Source organism: Ascaphus truei, chromosome 1, assembly GCF_040206685.1.
Source record: "Ascaphus truei isolate aAscTru1 chromosome 1, aAscTru1.hap1, whole genome shotgun sequence".
NCBI classification, from domain to species: Eukaryota; Metazoa; Chordata; class Amphibia; order Anura; family Ascaphidae; genus Ascaphus; species Ascaphus truei.
This window is the reverse complement of record NC_134483.1, coordinates 46,162,408-46,182,721: the sequence shown is the minus strand read 5'-3', so window position 1 is coordinate 46,182,721 and position 20,314 is coordinate 46,162,408. Positions and strand designations below refer to the sequence as shown.

The 20,314-nt window shown below is 42.3% G+C and overlaps 1 protein-coding gene across 2 annotated transcripts in view; it reads left to right on the top strand.

The window, feature by feature from the left end:
• Positions 1-20,314, top strand: part of CCBE1 (collagen and calcium binding EGF domains 1) — a 474,905-nt gene that overhangs the window by 299,421 nt on the left and 155,170 nt on the right. Inside the window, exon 3 of one of the 2 annotated variants that reach the window (XM_075587459.1) lies at positions 509-603. The exons of the other annotated variant lie outside the window; for it this stretch is intronic. Within the exon in view, the coding sequence (XP_075443574.1) occupies positions 509-603 (95 nt within the window). The remainder of the gene's footprint in view (positions 1-508; positions 604-20,314) is intronic. 2 annotated transcript variants of the gene reach the window in all.

Here is a 20,314-nt window from a genome sequence, read left to right as displayed (position 1 = left end):
GGTAAAATATTGTCTACATCAATGGTGGGACATAACTAGGGTTGCCAGGTGTCCGGTTTTGAACCGGACAGCCCGGTATTTTGCTCCTGCGTCCGGTATAAAATGAAAGGTAATACTGGAAATGTATGTGTCCGGAATGACCTCTGTCTGAACGCAGGGTGGATGCGGGGGGGCCGGCGACCGGTCAGAGCAGTTACCGCCATGTCCGGCTCTCCCTTGCTGCAGGCTTCTCTCTCCCTGTCTGTCCCACGCCAAGGTGTCTGAGGTTAGACGTGCGCCGGGTCCTCTGACGTCAGCGCCGGAAGTCAGCTGGGCTTCTGGTGCGCACAGGTGTGAGAGGGAGGCCCGGCGTGCGTTAGCCTCAGGCACCTCGGCGTGGGACAGACAGGGAGAGAGAAGTCTGCAGCGGGGGAGAGCCGGACATGGCAGCAACTGCTCTGACCGCCCGCCGGTCCTCCCGCAGCCACTGCCCTTCCCTCCACAGCCACTGTCCCCTTCCTCTCTGCAGCCACCGCCCGCCTGCCGCCCTCATGCAGCCACCGGCCCCCCCGCAGCCACAAGCCCCCCTGCAGGCACCAGGCCCAACCTGACACCATCTCTAAGGTAAGTCTGAATTTTATTGGGGAGGTGGGGGTATTTTGTATATATATTCGGGGGGCGTGGGGGTCGCATCTTTTACCATTGTGTCCAGTATTTTTGGACAAGCCACCTGGCAACCCTAGACATAACAACATTGTCTTTGACTCTCCCTGTTCCTCACACATTAACATTAGATTGTAAGCTCTTTGAAAGAGGAACAACTGGTGCAGGTAGAATTTTATGCTTAGTACTTTAATCAGTATTTTTATTACTGAGAAGCAGCTGGCCATTCATTAGAATGCAGTATAGCCAATGCAAAATTGCCCTAAAAATAAATTAAATTTGACGCAATAAAACAAAATTCTCCATTAATAATCTATTGATAATAATTGATATGCATTTTTTTGCCCGATTTTCTGTAATACTGCCTGAAACCTGACATTCAGAAATCTCCCCCTAACCTCCTTAATTTGTCTCTTTTTCTCCCTCTCCCTCTCTTTCTCAAATTACGGTGGCTTTTTTTCCTGTTGTGCTGTGGGATCCAAGAGACATGACCGTGTGGCCCATTAATACTACTACAAATAATGAATCAAATATAGGTCTAAAGTATTGGTTTGGATTAATGGAATTATATATAAATATCTTCTTGAAGATCATGTTTCCCTTTTAAAATCCTCAAATGACATAAGAAAAATAGACATGAAGATAAGACGCGGTAATTAATAATAGATAATGTATGGGATGGGATGAACTATGAATCTGTCCAACAATGAAGGATTTGGTCATGGCCCCTGTTGAGTTTTTATAGAGTACATGATATGCGTTAATGGGCCCCGGTGCTAATTTCATGATCCACGACCGGGATGTCATATTTGTTGTAGTTGCTGCCTAAATACCTTGAAGCCGTATTTGAACGTAACTGACTTAGAATACATCATTTATGATGATTAAGTAGTGCTATTGAGATAAGTGTAAACGATTTATGTCTGTGGCACTGAGATTATTATTCCGTTAAATAAAAACCACATGAAAGAAGACATTTGGAGATGGCTTGGATAAAAGTCAGACATCTGTTTGAGATTGCAGGTCTAGGAATGTCAATGGTGCTGATATTCTAGTGCAAAACACACTATGGTCATTAGGCTAATAGCAGTGAAAACAGGATAATTTACTTAAATAGTAGGAAACAATTTACAATTTCATAACAGGCAGACACGTACAGTACAGTGTATGCGTGTGTATATATATTATTATATATACAGTCGTGTGAAAAAGAAAGTACACCCTCTTTGAATTCCATGGTTTTACATATCAGAACATAATAACAATCATCTGTTCCTTAGCAGGTCTTAAAATTAGTTAAATACAACCTCAGATTAACAACAACACATGACATATTACACCTTGTCATGATTTATTTAACAAAAATAAAGCCAAAATGGAGAAGCCATGTGTGAAAAACTAAGTACACCTTATGATTCAATAGCTTGTAGAACCACCTCTAGCAGCAATAACTTGAAGTAATCGTTTTCTGTATGACTTTATCAGTCTCTCACATCGTTGTAGAGGAATTTTGGCACACTCTTCTTTACAACGTTGCTTCAGTTCATTGAGGTTTGTGGGCATTTGTTTATGCACAGCTCTCTTAATGTACAGCCACAGCATGTCAATCGGGTTGAGGTCTGGACTTTGACTGGGCCATTGCAACACCTTGATTCTTTTCTTTTTCAGCCATTCTGTTGTAGATTTACTGGTATGCTTGGGATCATTGTCCTGTTGCATGACCCAATTTCGGCCAAGCTTTAGCTGTCGGACAGATGGCCTCACATTTTACTGTAGAATACTTTGGTATTCAGAGGAGTTCATGGTCGACTCAATGACTGTAAGGTTCCCAGGTCCTGTGGCTGCAAAACAAGCTCAAATCATTACCCCTCCACCACCGTGCTTGACAGTTAGTATGAGGTGTTTGTGCTGATATGCTGTGTTTGGTTTTCACCAAACGTGGCGCTGTGCATTATGGCCAAACATCTCCACTTTGGTATCGTCTATCCAAAGGACATTGTTCCAGAAGTATTGTGGTTTGTTCAGATGCAATTTTGCACACCTAAGCAGTGCTGCCATGTTCTTTTTAGAGAGAAGAGGCTTTCTCCTGGCAACCCTTCCAAACAAACCATACTTGTTCAGTCTTTTTCTAATTGTACTGTCATGAACTTTAACATTTAACATGCTAACTGAGGCCTGTAGAGCCTGAGATGTAACTCTTGGGTATTTTGCAATTTCTCTGAGCATTGCACGGTCTGACCTTGGGGTGAATTTGCTGGGATGTCCACTCCTGGGAAGATTGGCAATTGTCTTGAATGTTTTCCACTTTTGAATAATCTTTCTCACTGTAGAATGATGGACTTTAAATTGTTTGGAAATTGCCTTGTAACCCTTCCCAGATTGATGGGCAGCAACAATTGCTTCTCTAAGATCATTGCTGATGTCTTTCCTCCTTGGCATTGTGTGAACACACACCTGAATGCTCCAGACCAGCAAACTGCTAAAACTTCAGCTTTTATAGAGGTGGTCACACTTGCTGATGATCAATTAATCAAGGACATTTGATTAGCAGCACCTGTCTGCTACTTCGTATCTTAATTCCTATGGAAACAGTAAGGGTGTACTTAGTTTTTCACACATGGCTTCTCCATTTTGGCTTTATTTTTGTTAAATAAATCATGACACGGTGTAATATGTCATGTGTTGTTGTTCATCTGAGGTTGTATTTACCTAATTTTAAGACCTGCTAAGGAACAGATTGTTATTATGTCCTGATATATAAAACCATAGAATTCAAAGAGGGTGTACTTTATTTTTCACACAACTGTGTGTGTGTGTGATATATATGTTGCTGTTCCAGTTAAAACCTTTATCTATTATATATTTATAACTATTACAACTATTATATTATAAAAATTTCACCCTACTAGTGTTCCATTTTTAACTCTTTGGTTTCTACCCCAAACCCCAAATCAGCCACTCCTTGTTGATCCTTTGAGCTTGATGCTCGGTTGTTTTTTTGTCCTACTTGACAATATAAATCTTACAGTATGTAAACCAAGTCCCCCCCCCTCCCCCCCCGGTCGCAGATTGGACCTCTAGGGTGTAATGAGGGCTGGCTACATGCATGTTGGTGGTGCATACCTGTGAGGAACAGGAGGGCCTGAGTCTCCCGCGGTGGTATAGGGAATAACAGGGACAGGCTTCAGGGGTGTATGCCTTCATCTGGTTCTAGTGGTGCAACGCCTCCATCTCTATAAGCCCCAGGGATATGGGGTGGCACCCTTACAGATAATTCCCACTCAGGGAAGAGAAATTCCAGTCTCCGTCAGTTCTTTCTAAAACAGCAGCAGCTCTCTTTATTGTGCTCACAGCAGATCAGTAGCAGCACACAGCAGCAGCAATAGTCACAGCGGCATCAATAGTCACAGCCCCCACGCTGGTATCAGGTACAGGGTCTCTTCTCTCCTCAGACTGCACACCCTCAGGATGGTCTGTGGGTGCTCACTGTGTCCCTGCCTCCACCCCAAGCCGCAGGCGCTCAGGGTGGAGCTAGCTCTTCCCTCACCCCCTAGGCAGGGTGAGAGGCACTGGTCCACCTCTTGCTATCTAGGCCCTACTAATCTGGAACCTAGCTAGCTCACACAGTCTGACTGTCCAGCCAGACACTCCAACTCCAACAGACTGACACTGAACACACAGGAACTGCAACTAAATAGAGACAGCCCTGCCCATCATGATGTCAGCAGGCCCCTCCCCTGTGTCTCTTGCATTAGCCACAGAGTCAGTGCCTACCTCTACCAATCCTGGCAGGGCTTGAAGCAGGGAAAACCCATGTTAGCTACTGGCGGCCTGCCCTTAACAGGACTTAAACCAGTAGGAGAAAGATATATAGCCCCCATTTCTTACCGGGGCTACAAGTATATTTGCTTCTTTTATTGATACCTGTCTTAACCATGTCCAATTCTGGGCTTCACTTAATGCAGAATACACATGTTGGAGAGGAAATATTTTTCCGTGAATGAATAATTAATATGGTGTATTGTACCAGTATAATCATGTTAAATATTATGATCATTTTCCAGCCTTGCGCATTTAGTACAGAAGAAAAAATGTGATTTTGATGTAATCAAAATATGCAGGGCCATATTTACTAAGCGATGCTGTTCTACAACAGCTTTACAATACACTTTATGACCCATTCATAAGGTGTCTGGCATCTACTCAGTAGGTATCTTCTGGCACTGGAACAGCCACGCTTAGTAAATATGGTCCATTAGGCCTTATCCATTAAGCAGTGATATGGCTTGGGCTATGGCATACCTATGCCTTTTGTGTTGATTTTCTGTATTGCCTTCTGCTGTTGTTTATTGTATTATAATATCTAACAAAAGGCTTTATGCTTTAAGACAGGGGTCTCAAACTCAATCCTCAAGGGCCACCAACAGATCAGGTTTTATGGATATCCCTGCTTCAGCACTTGTGGCACAATCAGTGGCTCAGTGAACCACAGATGCCACCTGTGCTGAAGCTGGGATATCCATAAAAGTTTGCCTGTTGTTGACCCTTGAGGACTTAGTTTGAGACCCCTGCTTTAAGACATAAGTGATAATACTCAGTTTTGCAAAGTATGTTTGCAAGCAGCGTTTAACCCTGTATATATTTTGATTCCCCGGGCCACGAAATGTTGAGGGTGGATGCTGAGAGGTGGTATCTGACTTCCTGTTGGGCCCAACTTCCTGTGTACAGCCAGGCCCCCACCCCCTTGGTTATTGGGCTGGGGACAGAATCCCGTTTTCAGGATCTCGGTATCTCAGCGATATAAACTGGCACAAATATACAGAAAACCGGGTCAAGAGGGTGGCACAAGCAGTTTAAAACATAGAGATTATTTCACATTTAACCTCTTAGTGACCATGTTTTGTTTCTTGATACGTTACAGTATATTTTGTATATCTCTCCTTTAAACCTCACAAAATGCAAAGCTGCCTATGTCAGTTTTTGCAAGTATGCCTACATCAGCTATATTCCTGATGGGCTCTAATGTTTTATCACCTCCCAACTCCTTAGACAACAATATCTCCAAATTTTCAGTAATTTGACAAAATAATGTGATCACATTTTTTCTCTCCCCACAGAATTCCACATTTATGGTTCTTGATGTTCTCATCTATACCTTCATGCCAAGAATTTTGTCACATGTTAAACCATCAAATAGGCTGGAGGAAAATATGTGAAGCATTTGGATGGGCGATGAAGTATATTAATATTATAGTGAATGCCATAAAGTTGCTTTAGAATCCGCCTTTGTTAATCTTACCTAGTATATCTAGAAAAAAGTCAAAATTATTCACTGCTGGGATGTGACTTTTTATGCAAATATAAAATTTAAAAATTGCCAACACACATCCCTTTGAATCCCCCCTTCTTCTTAATGGAATTCTGCATACAATGCTGATTTCCTATAGTTACATTCTTTGGCACAAGCATTATAAGCTTGCAGACCACGTCAAGGTGTGCCCTCTTTCTGCAAGAATTAACACTACAGGTGCGCCGACGAGTATTCTAAAACTTGCCTTAAACTTGCCTTGGAAAATCTGGGGCTATCACCAAGAAGACCCAGGTAATACAGGAGGGGTCTCTGGCAGTCCCATTCAGTTTGAATGGGACTGCCAGGTACCCCCCACTGTTAAACCGATGGGCCATTAGTTTGTCTGCAAAAATGTCACTGAAATGTTGCAGCATGTACCTGGGTCTTGTTGGTGATTGCCCCAAATTTGTTTTAGAATACTTGTCGGCACTACAGTATCTCTGTGAACGTTCTCTTTACCTTTCTGTTTGAGGAAGAAGTCTTAATAGACTGATCATGACCAGGGAGGCTGCGAGGGAGCCCCCCTTCCTTCTTTTACTATTACCCACACAAACACCTACAAATAACGACAGACTCGGTCTAGAGGTATAAAAGGCAGCGGCTTTGTTTATTGTATAATATTAGCGTAACTGCTAGTCCCTGCCAGAATGCTCGCTTACTAGGTTAAGTGAAGTGTCAGCCGGGCCTTGACCCGCTGGCCCCGTCAACCGTCGCCGTGCCCCCTTGGGCCGGCTGTTATCGCGAGAAGGCTCACGGAAGTTACGTCCCGGTGACTCCGCCCACTCGCCTCCTCCCTCGACTTAATCAGCCCCGAGCCCCTTCTGGCAAGGACAAGCATTTACCCCCCAACTGCCGCCACCAACGGGTCTATTTAACTCTCCTTAAATTAGGCCCGTGCCGCCAGACTCGCGATGACTCTCTCCACACCCTCCTGCAACTCATTATTAAACATATCGGAACCGATTTCCGATAAGTGTACCCCGTCCGATCTAAACAAGCTGTTTATCTTGTGACTGTAGTCCGGGTGGTTGACAACCCAACCCCCGCATTGTTTAATAAAGTATCCCACCATCTTGTTAATCATAATGCACACCCGATCGACTGCGCCTGGGACCCGCGCACCCTTTCACACTAGTCTGCAAATTATTTTTGACCAAATAATTTGAATTCCTAGGCAAAGAGATAGGATGCGAGCCAGGTCTTTCTTTATATGCTGGACCAGCTCGATGGAGTGCACCGCTGCAAGGTTGTTACCCCCGGCCAGTCTCTGGCCAAGGATATAAGCTGTGGGAACAATTGTCCCCACCACATCCCCCTCCTTCCCCACCAGAATACCTTCGTCTGCTCAGCGGGCAACCCCAGATTCCCCCCGTATGGGCATACCAGCACCCGCTTCTCTGCCCAGTGTACTGTACGAGGGAATCTCCGATGATCCATGCATCTGTGGAATCCGGAGCCAATGAGGCTCTTACTAAGTCCTACACGGAACTATCACCTGATCCCACAAGTCTACTGGACACCGGTTGCCATAAATCTCCGCCTCTGGTGCCAGCTTCCTAAACTGCGCCATCTGTAATCGGGATAAAGCATCAGCAATGTCATTTTCAACCCCTGGGACGTGCCATACCCTGAGCGCAATGTTAAGTTGAAGGCACAACAGTACAAACTTATGCAACAGGGCCAGTTCTGGCGGTAACCGTGAACCGAAGTTGTTCACCGCCACTAGTATCCCCATGTTGTCTGACCAGAAGTAACTTCTCGGTTTGCAAACAGGTGACCCCATAGCCACACGGCAACAAGCAAATGGAATAACTCTAAGAATGTTATATTCCTAATGAGCTGAGTCCCTTTCCAGTTGAATGGCCAATGTTCTGCGCACCACACCCCATTAAAATATGACCCAACTCCCACTGATCCTGATGCGTCTGTGCAGGTCAGCATTCTGGGCTCAGCACTCGCGCCACAAAGTCCTGCCATTGTATTTTTAAAAAATTCGAGCCACACCGCTAAATACTTGTGTATTTCTGCTGTGACCTGAATGAAATGGTTAGGGCGTCTTGTCCCAGCTGTGGCAGCTGACAGGCGTCTAGTGAACACCCTTCCCACTGGGATTATACGTGCTGCATAAACTAAGTGGCCGAGCAGTGAATGAAAATGCCCCCCCTTCCGGTCATTGCACCTTGTCGCATAGGCAGGCTGGAAGGGCTGCTATGACAGCTGCATCTCAAAACCTGCTATTTAAAGGTAGGTGGGACAAGCTTGGAAACAGGGAGGAGGGGTCACAGACCTCCAAACAAACGTTTACCAATTAAAATATACAAACACACACAACAACCTGGAAGCTCAAACCCCAGAACCACCACACCATATATATATATATATATGTAAAAAGTGCTACTGGGTTTGTGACAATGTATAAACAAGAGACAGAGAACCCCAATGTTACATTCAACATAACAAATTATACATTATATTATTCTTTGACATTCTCCTGCTGATTTCTGGTACTTGGTCACTGCTTATATGGGGCTTTTTCAATATAGTCAGAAGCGGCTATTCGGCCATTGTCAACTGAAAACTCCCCTTGATAGTTATGGGGGTTTCAGATGAAAATGGTCCTAGCAGTCGGTTTGGACCATTAGACTCTATATTGAATGTCAAACAGAAATCCCAATTTTATCTGAATTTAACTGTACTCTTTGCCTCGTGTGACCTCCAATATTTGGACCCTACCAAAAAATTATTGTACTTTTCTACAAGGTCTTTCACATGAGTGTGAAGCATTCAAGTATATAGAGGTATTACAGTAACACATAAAATGTTTCTATTGTAATTTTCAGTTAGGTGGAGACATATTTAGAAGTACTTGACCTATCTAGTGCTATAATTAAGATATTGAATATTAATCAGTGACATTGCAGCATACCCATTGACAATGTGCAGTTTGTCACCTCTCACTCAATGATACAATATATATATATATACATACAGTAATATTTACAGTTGCTATATATATATATATATATATATATATATATATATATATATATATATATATATATATATATATGTAGAGGTATCAGTACCGTGTTAGCCGAGCTTCAATAATCAAAAAATAAATAGATGATACCGTTCTGTGGCTAACGAAATGCTTTTATTTGTGCGAGCTTTCGAGATACACTGATCTCTTCTTCCGGCGATGTTACAATGAATGAAGCAAAAGGTATACTTAAAAACAGTGTCTCTTGGAATGTTATCTGTGCTGTTCCTTCCCCCGGTGTGGATGTGTTTTATGGCTAGAGGTGTCAAAAGGTTACTGAAAGCAAGTGAAGAAAGATTGTGTATGTGTATCAGTGTGAATAAAAATGAATGGAGAGCCCACAGTATATACAGTGCTTTACACAAGGTGTGTGTGGAGTGGGAGTGGATATAAATGGTGTGGGTGGGTGTGGAAATGTGAGAGTTTGTAGCACAACTAAAAGTGTGTGTGGATACTTAGTGGTCCCTATTGGTGTATAGGGATGGAAAAACAAGGAGTATTAGTATGTGTGAGAGACAGCTGTGTGTGCATACATATAGCACAGTATGTACAGACATGGCCTTTAGCGCTCATGGGACGAGAGTTCACTACTGTCAGTAATGACTCATAAAATTTCGATCTCTGTTTAGGCCACTGCTAAGTGTCCCGAACAGTTGCATAAATTTGTATTCATGCAACCGTCTCTCTTTCGGGGTTTTAAGATTACCTTTGAGTATGGCAACCCTCAGATCGTTCATCTTATGGCCAGAGTCAGAGAAATGTTCGCCAACAGGACTGTCTCTTGTACCGCGTGTGATGCTGTGGCGATGCAGGTTCATTCTCTTGTTTAGCCCCTGCCCTGTCTCACCTATGTAGTAGCAGCCCCCTGGGCATTTCATGCACATGATGAGGTACACGACATTGCTGGAAGAACAGGTGAACCTTCCTCTGATTTTGTATTCCCGATTTCTGTGTGGTATTTGTATTGTGTCCGCTGTGTAGAGCATTGCGCAGGTTTTGCATCTTGGGTCCTGGCATGGTTTTGTCCCGCATTCAGTTGTACTGCTGAATACTTTACTCCTCACCATAATATTCTTGAGATTATGGGGTTGTCTGTATGATAATAAGGGTGCTTCAGGGAAGACCTGTTGCAGTCTTGTATCTTCCTGGAGGATGGGTTGTAGTTTCCTGGCAATCTTGCGTAGGGCTCCTAGGTGTGGGTTATATGTGACCACCAAAGGTACCCTGTCGCTTGTCTTCTTCTGTTTGTATTCAAGGAGATCACTTCTTGGTATTCTGGTGGCTTTGTGAATTTGCTGGTCTACAATTCTGTGGTTATATCCACGGTTTATAAAGTCTGATCTCAAGGCTTTAATCAGCTGGTCTCTGTCTGCTATGTCGGAGCATATCTGGTTGTATCGTATGGCTTGACTGTAGATGGTTGCATGTTTGGTGTGTGTTGGGTGGAAACTATTGTCCCTCAAATAGCTGGCTCTGTCTGTAAGTTTGCGGTATACAGAGGTCTGTAGTTGGTTGTTCTTTATAGTAATGGTGGTATCTAGGAAATGTACTTCATCCGTGGAATGGGTGAGTTTGAGGTTGATGGTCGGGTGCACTAGAAATCCTCCCCAGGGAGGTCAGTACGCCGCACAGCCGTGGAATAAAAGCTTCAGGAAAGGCTGATCAGTGTGGCATGAAACTTTAATAGAACATAGTGCAAACGGATCCTCTTGACGCGTTTCAGCCCGTTAGGCCTTTGTCAAAGGCCTGACGGGCTGAAACGCGTCAAGAGGATCTGTTTGCACTATGTTCTATTAAAGTTTCATGCCACACTGATCAGCCTTTCCTGAAGCTTTTATTCCACGGCTGTGCGGCGTACTGACCTCCCTGGGGAGGATTTCTAGTGTTCCGGTGCCTGCTGCCTGCATGCCGGGCTGTGTATGGTGTATCTGTGTCTCCCTGCTGCATCCGGAAGTACCGGCACTGCCGCCGGTCAGGTGACCACCCACCGCGATCGAGCGGGTGCAGGGTTGGCGGCAGAAGAGAGGATCATCCCATCAAGAGACAACGCAGACAGAGGGACACACAGCATTGTTCATGCAGGAAGACAGACGGGCCACTTCATTACGTCCCCCAGTGCAACTGTAAGTTATCTTCCTTCAAGTTTTTCTCCAACCTCATTGTGCTTATAGCTAGCCAGTTGCAGAGAATTACATGTAATCAATAACACACTGGGGGATAGTGGCAGTTATCAACCAGATTTATTGTCAAAACACCATTTCACAGCTGCAGCTACACTTTCTGAGCGCCTGGTGGGTTAACTGGCTGTTTACCCGTTTTCACATTTGATGGTTGGGTGGAAAGTATTGAAGTTGTCATAGAACTGTAGGAGGTCCTGTTCGCCAGAGGTCCAAATCAGGAGGATGTCATCGATGTAGTGAAGGTATGTAAGGGGTTTCAAGTGACAGGTGGACAGAAAGTCACTTTCCAGTTTTGCGCAGAACAGATTGGCATATACTGCATATATATATACAGTGTTCGACAAACCTATACATTTGCTCGCCCCGGGCAAGTGGATTTAACCCCCGGGCGAGTAAATATTGGCCCAAGCAGCACACGTTTGGTACTAGGTGGCGAGTAGATTTTTTTGTGTGGCGAGTACATTTTTTGGTGATTTGTCAACCACTGTATATATATATATATATATATATGTTCTTCAGTATTAGGTGATACCTTTTTTATTGGACTAACAATTTGTGTCATAGGACAAGTTTTCGAGAGTTCTCCTCTCTTCTTCAGGCCAAAAACTTCAAGGCAGAATGAAAATGCACAGACACTCCATACTCCATCACGAAGAAGGAAGATACTGCTCACCTGTGGGACATCATTTCTCACAGCCAGATCATTCCATAAATGATTTAAAAATCAAAATCCTCAATGGAATGTTTAAACGCACCCAAGAATGGAAAACATTTAAACTCAGAATGATAAGACTCTTTGACACCAAAACCAAAGGACTTAATGCAGACATGGGTTTTCTCACACCCTATCAAAATTGTTTGTAATTATCCTGCTTGCCTCTATTCTCATCCACACTTTCTCTCTCCCCCCCCCTCCTCACAGCATCCCTCCCCCTCCACATCTTTCCTTGTCACCCTGCCCTGGCTTCAAACACTTTTAACACCCTACCTTATCTACAGTACATATCTGTCTATTTTTCTCTCTAGGAATCAAAAGAAAAGCTCTAAACGGAGAGCATAAAAAATAGTGGGTAATAGACAATGATGTATGGGACAACTGTGGTCTGTGTCTTGAGGTAGAATAAAGGACGTGGGATGCGATTAATGTTGATTGGAGATAGGACCCGAGATGGGAGTGTGTGGAGTAGAGTTCCTTTGGATACCGCTACTTGGGATATATACACAGTGGGGGAAATGTATTTTACCTCTCTGGATCCCTCAGTGTAGCCTCCGTTACCTCCACTCATCCGTCTGATCCGGTCCTGGTGTAGACCTCACGAAATTTCCAACCTGCTGCTGTCTGCTTCCTTCTCAAGCTGCTGGAGCTCCCGAGTGCCGGTGGCATGTACACCTACTTCCGGTCCGTCCGGGAACGCTCCCCTCACCCCGTGAGTGCCGTGAGTGATCTCTATGCAGCAACCGATCCCATCTGACGTCTCCTCCAGGCCACAGTGAGTCTCTCCAATCCAAAGAACAGCATACAGGGAATGATGATTGGTATGAGACTGCTGCGTCCCGAAATAAAGCAACCTCAGCTCACCAGGCGTGGAAAGGTTAAAAACTGTTTATTTAACTACATAGAAACGAATAAAGAGACAGACAAATACAAAAAAACACACCTCCTACGCGTTTCAGGCTATAGCAGCCCTTTCTCAAGGAGTATCCTTGAGTAAGGGCTGCTATAGCCTGAAACGCGTAGGAGGTGTGTTTTTTTTGTATTTGTTTGTCTCTTTTTTCGTTTTTATGTAGTTAAATAAACAGTTTTTAACCTTTCCACGCCTGGTGAGCTGAGGTTGCTTTATTTCGGGACGCAGCAGTCTCATACCAATCATCATTCCCTGTATTTTTCTCTCTACACTGTTTTAGCCATAGATTCCTGTGTATATCAGTATTGCAAGACCTGAAGAAGAGCGGAGAACTCTCGAAAGCTTGTCCTATGACACCAATTGTTAGTCCAATAAAAAAGGTATCACCTAATACTGAAGCTCATTTATTCTGCACTATTGCAACTGGACTAACACGGCTATTTTCTATATATATATATTGTGACAGAAACCCGGGGATGGTAATAAATTCCATATATAGGGCTCCCAGGATACTGAACAGTTTCTATCCTGTTTAGGCTGGAAAGTGCAGCCTCAGAATGCATAACTTAACTCAGTATTATGGTTTATATATATATAGATAGATATATATATTTGGTCAACATTAAAATAATAATCTTTTTTAAATTGTTTACTTAAAAGGCTGTTGTTAATCAACATTAAAATAAGCACATATTTTGGATTAGCAAGGAACAGGCATGCAAAGCATCTCATATGAAGTTGACAGCAGCATGACTAAGGCTTTGGTATGTGTGAGCATTCGGTAAGAAGACACAAGCAATGACACAAATACCATGAACAGGCATCTGAAGTGTTCCATATGGTGGCCTCAGCACGACTTGGGCTTTGGAGTGTTACATTACAGCATTCACCAGGAAGCTGTCATGTAACATAGTTATTTAATAGCACTTTACAAGGAGGAAGAATTGTTGGCTTGCAAGTCTGCATAATAAACATTTAATAAAAATAGCTATTTGCAAGATAGTAACATTCAATAATGAATGTACAGTCCCCATATACCCATAATGTACGGTCCCCATATAAATTAGCTATAGCGTTCAGGCATTTGAAGCGATATTAGCTAAATAAACTATGTATAAACAAAATACTTAGGGCCTATTCTTTAAGCTTAGATAACAAACTCATCGAGGCTTTTGAGTAGTTCTCTCAAAATTTTGCAAGGTTGCTATTCAGAAAGCCTGGATGAGTTGGTGAAATCGTGCGGGGGAAGCATTTTCTCGCGATTTCTGGCTCCTGGCGAAACACATCATGCGGGAGCTGGTGAGATGCCCAAACTCGCAACTTTGATACAGTGTGCGTGAGCAGGGGGTCTCCAAAGCGCGTTGATTTCAGGTCCGGGGATACCCTGCTTCCAGAGATACAGGCCCCATTATGGGGTGCTGGTATCCCCATGCAATGTTTAAATGTCCCGCGTCGCGTGACCAGGACATTTAAACGCTTAGGAGATACCGGCACCCTATATCAGGGCCTGTATCTCGGGAAGTAAGGGGTCCCCGGACCTGAAATCAACGCGCTTCAGCTCCAGAGACCCCCTGCTCACGCATACTAGTATTAAAATAAAAATAAAAACATTGCGATCGCTTGCGAGAGATGTGCAGGGAGAGGAGGCTCTGTCTGCGCAGCTCTCTATGCAGCTGCAGTCAGAATGTACGGGGGAGAACTTTGAATGAGGATGAGATTTCATCGCTGCAGTCTCGATCGTTTTAGGCATTTTCCTGCCGCACGCTGCTGTCCCGCACGCTTTTAGAGGGTTTCAGATGCTTTCTGAATACCGTGATAACTGAACTGACAAACCTTTCGGCGAGAACATGCCAAACCTTGCGAGATAGCAGCAAACTCATTGAGGCTACTAGAAACGTGTAGAATAAATCGAAAGGTTACACACTAAACCAAAACCTGTAAAATCTATATCCACTTGAGCTTCTAAGTCTGGGTCATATTAATGAGATATTCGTTTGTATATCAAGAGCACACTGAACCAAGCTATAGGTATGCGTTTGCTTTGGTATAGATTGATTCACACCAGAGGTGTGGCACCTAACATTGTGACTTTGAAGATGGGCAGTTATGAACATTTTAAATGCAATACGACAGCAACAAAAATTACAATGAACCAATTTTGTTTCCTGTTTGAGAAAAAAATGATACTTGTCAAAAGCCCTGGTTATATATTGGTATCAATTCAGTAACCCACATTTAGCAGATAATAAGTAGTTCCATCTTTCTGCTGCTATCATACTGTATCATCTTTTATACTGTTAGAATCTTTGCAACCTGAATAATTATATCCGTGAATCTGAATGTCGGCTTTTATAGAAGGTGTTTTCTTCCAACTGTGATCCCTGCATCAATGCGGCTTCTGGTGGCTTTGGTGGTGGTCATTAATTTCATACAAGTCTCCTCTGCCTTGGTGTCCCCACCCTCTCATCCTCTCTATTCCTAATGTCTCTCTTTCTCACACTTCATTGTTGAATCTGCGACCTTATGGAGAGCAGTATGAGCAGGTACAGTAAAGGTACAGATATGCTCTCTTTATTCTGCAGGGGTCTTCCCCTAATCCAATTCCTACCCCCAATCCAATTCCTACCCCCAATCCAATTCCTACCCCCAATCCAATTCAGAGGAAGGAGTGTCTATAGCAGTTGTTTCCAACCTTTTGTTTGTTAAGGAACCCTATGTGAAATAACCTACCCCTCTTTAACAGCGAGTCTGAGATCAGATGCATGGGAAATTCTTCTGTATTTGGTACAATTTTAAAATGACCTGAAAATTAGAGGGAGCCCTTTAGGGATGCCCGGGGAACCCAAGGGCTCCTAGGACCACTGGTTGAAAATCACTTGTCTATAGTGTGAAGTGAACAGGTCTTCAAGTTCACCGGGTCCATAAAAATATCACTTTAATTCTAAAGCTAATCCATTTATAGTCTATCAATCTATCTTCTACAACCTTTTTTTGCTACCTGTTAATGTAGTATATTGATGGTAAATGCGTTGGGAGTACTTTCCTGAAGTTAGATTTTTGAATTTGCAAGAGTTTGATACCCATATTTCGCCCACACATTTTTTTATTTATAAAAATGTTTTTACCAGGAAGTATTATATTGAGAGTTACCTCTCGTTTTCTAGTATGTCCTGGGCACAGAGTTATTACAATACATGGTTACATTAAAAGAACAGAGGTTATACAGTCAACTCACAGACATTTCATGGACAGATAGAGTTGGAAAATTGGGTACATGGGATAAAAGGGCTGGCGAGTTTCAGATTGAAATAGAGAAGTTTTAACATCACCAAATATCAGCGAACTGCAGCAAATGGCTCACACCCTTTAAATGCACCAAAGTCTGTCTGCCTTTGGGGCGACGTAGATGTACACTGAAGGGGTTCAGATTGAATGTAGCTGCGAATTCAAAGCCCTTTGTCTTCCTGGCACATTAACATTCCAGTGGGTGGGGTTGACGCTCCACAAAGTACAAGCAAATGTTAACCATTAACATGCTGGTCCTGTGCAGAGGGAAGCAGCTCTTGGGGAGCCCCATCAGGCGTCCGACTTTGGGGCGACACAGATGTACACAGATTTTAATCCCTACAATCTCATCACCACAAGGCTGTATTTATTCCATTGCCCGACTCTGGAAATCTTATAAATTACTTCAAAGCTTCAATCAAAAACAGGTACCTAATCATTTCTAAATTCTACAAACTAGAGGCCATTAAACTGAAACTTGAACATTGATACAATGTGGTACTATTGATATTGCTATTATTTTGGATGTTTAATATTGTTGCACTTTAAAGTGCTGTTTTTGTAATGCTGAGATAAAACCTACATGGATGGATATATGGATTAAAACATACATGGATAGAACTTACATTTGGGAAACGTGCAAAGTATAGGTTCATATTTACTAAGGGGTGCTATGCCTTTCGACACTTTGTGATGGCAGAAGACACCTCATGGCCCACTCAATGGAAGGGAACATAAGGACCCATGTTTACTGTGCAGTCTTCTGCTAGAAGACACCTCATGGCCCACTCAATGGAAGGGAACATAAGGATCCATGTTTACTGCACAGTCTTCTGCTAGAAGACACCTTCCGGCATTGGAAGACACCTTCCGGCATTGGAAGAGACCTTACAGCACATTGACTTGAATGGTCTGTAAAGTATCTACCAGCACCGGAAGGGGTCTTACAGTATGTCATAGCACCACTTATAGGCCATAATGTTTAATGTCAACAATATATTTGTCCGTTCTGTGCTCTGTTGGCCTTTATCTATACAGCTGTGTTAAGAACGCTAGGGGGACTCACTGAAGGAATAATACTTGTGAATTTGTTAGGCAATTCTCCTGTAATCATTTCAATACGGTTAATGTTAGCAGCACTTGTGAGTCACTTTTCAGTGTACGTCTTCATTATTTGCAGATATCCTAAAAAGCAATCTTTGAAAGCAGCCAAACGTACTCCACATCTTAGCTGGCAGTGATGTTGCAAGCGTGAAATCTAATGTAGAAATACTTCCAATACAATTTAGGCACATGCTGCAGTGCTATTGAATTACATTTATCAGTGGAAGAAAAAGAGAAGAAACATATGAAATAAAGTATGATGCTCGTCTGAATATATCAGTTTTTCTTTTTCAGAGCACAACCATCTGTTCGTGCTAATGATATATTTTATTGCAATATACATAACAATGTTCATGTGAACTGCCCTTGTACTTTTAACTTTGAACTGCCTATGTCTGTTTAAAAAAAAACCCCCAGAATAACCTTAAAAAAAAACAAAAAAAAAAACATGCGTAATCACTTAAATTAGACCCTGGAAGAGAAGAGGAAAAAAAACATTCTCATTCCACAAATACCATCCATGCCTCAGGGAGACTTTCATTCAAATCTGAATGCATGAATCAAACATTAAAGTGTTAATACCAGTTGAAAAAGGGTATTTTTGAAGATATAGTTAAGGGAAAATGTTCACGCAAGTTTATTCCCTTTCCCTGTGTTATTTCCCCACAACCCTCACCCCTGAGGCATTAGTTCCATTGCGGTACATTAATCCAAGTTATTGTTGGCTTGTGTTTATATTAAATTCATTCGTGTCTTGGACATTTCCACTTAGTTGACTATTATTTTTGACCATAGACAGTGAGTGCTGGAACATTTGTTTGTGTTAACTCAGTTAACATGTGCTGATTAAATCCTTCATGAGCATTGCAGCCCTGTCCAGTACTGAACATATGTAAATGTAATACTCGACACTCATGCAGGATAAGTATGGGCGGCATCACGCGTTCACATCGAGCTTTGTTCTGATGTCCGAGTCGAACTTCAGAACAGACATTTGAATTTGAGAAAAATTCGAACCACAACCCAAGAGTGGCTCATCCCTGGATTACATTTATTTATTTATTATAAATGGGAAGAACATTCGAGTTTGAAAATAAAAACCCCTCAAACTTTAACGAAAAATGCTAAAATATATCTATATTTTTTTAAATGTCCTTTGATAATTTTTCCCACAAAAAAAACACATGAGCTCCAGGAAAACTATAGGATGAACGGATTGGCTTATGAACAAGTGGCCATTTCCTATTATTTCTTACAATGTTTATCATTTTTTTTTTTCGTTCTTCCGAATCAGGATTTCCTCACATGTGGTTGCAGTGGCCGTACACTTGGAGACCCTTCTGGTTTCCAAGCATGTTCAGAAGAAAGCCCTTCAAATACCTGCTTCAAGATAGTATTGTCGTTTATTACAGACAGGAGTACAGTAGAAACTAGTGAAAAAGTATGTGTAGAAAATAACTGTTTGATGTATTATATTATACAATATGGATCTGATAGTGAGTGCCAATATTTATGTTCTGCCTCCTTTACCCGGTATGACCATTGAATGAAGTCCTATCTGCCCAAGGTTGCTGCTTTGGCACCATAGAACTGATTGAAGCGCATTAGTTGTTTATTGAACTTTTACACTGTGGTATTGTACAATAACATTGTTTCTGCTCTGGCAGTGGTTCATAGAGGAGAAGCTGTAAGATGCCCAAGGGATGTTATTCTTAAGGTCTCAAGATGTGTTTGGTCACTCGCATGTTCTTTTATTAACTTTACTAATCATCTTCAGCTTTGTGAATTCCCTATGGCTCTGCAAACTACATCTGGATTTCCGTCGTAACCACTCATTGTCAGACTAGACATAATGTAAAAAGCATTTTTTTTTTGTTTGCACTAAAAAGATTTTGGATTAATTTGAGGTAATTTATCTTCTAGCTATCTCAATATTAATGATTACATCAGAGATCTGCAAATGAAGGTATCATATATCCATTCTATGTCGCATATTTAAGCAAATAGGTTTATGCTTACAGATACAGTACCAGCTTTAAAAAGGAATACATTTAATAAAATAATCCACATTACATATCAGAGTATGGCATTTAGTATAGAAGAGAGTATTAAGTAATATTGTTGGTGGGGAGATACAGCTGAACCCCGTTATAGCGCGATCCGCTACAACACGGATCCGTTTATAATGTGGTCTGAGCGTGGCTCCCAATTTAAAAACCTCTGAGATGTTTTTTTTTTTTATTATTATGACATTCAATGTGCTTTATTGCTAACGGACACACATACACACACACACACCTCCCCCCTACACTAATAATTTTACCATAACATGCAGGAATCAAACCCATGACCCTTCATACACTGGTAGCAATTCTGTAGCTGCTACACCATAGGATTGCTTTGAAGTCATTAACTTTGAAAGGCAGTACTGTGCAGTAGAAGTTAAGTTTGTTCATAGAGTGAATGACATCCCACCAATCCTATGGTGTAGCAGCTAGAGAAGTAAGGGGTCCCCAAAGCTGAAATAAATGGGGTTCAGGGCCAGAGCTTGGATTGCTGCTTTAAGGCACATTGTTACTTTGCATTGACATATCCATAGAGTGAAACAAGTAATTTTTATAATGCCTCTTCTACTTTTTAATGAATTCTACTGCAGTTCCAGTGTTCCAGTGATCAGATCTAAGGGGTTCTATACCTGCCGAAATGGCCCATTGGGCCGTTTTTGTCCGGATTTCCCGTTGAAGTCAATAAGGACTTTTGGCTGAAAGTACAGTACTCCGATCAGCAGCTTTGGCGGATATAGAATAAGCCCCCAAGGATTAAGTCATAACATGACAGTAAATAAAAAAGGTTGTGGGTGCTTGTTAATTCTAGATATACGTCTGGTACAAATGTGACAGCTTTGGAATGAAGCAGAGCAAGAGATCAGATAGGCAGGGGCGTAGCATGAACAGCTGGCGAAAGCTACACGCATGGGTGCCAGGGTCACCAATAGAAAACGGATACATTGTTACCAGGGAGATTTAATGTGTGATTTACTGGATCAATCAAGGTAAAAATATATTATAATAATAATAATAATAATATA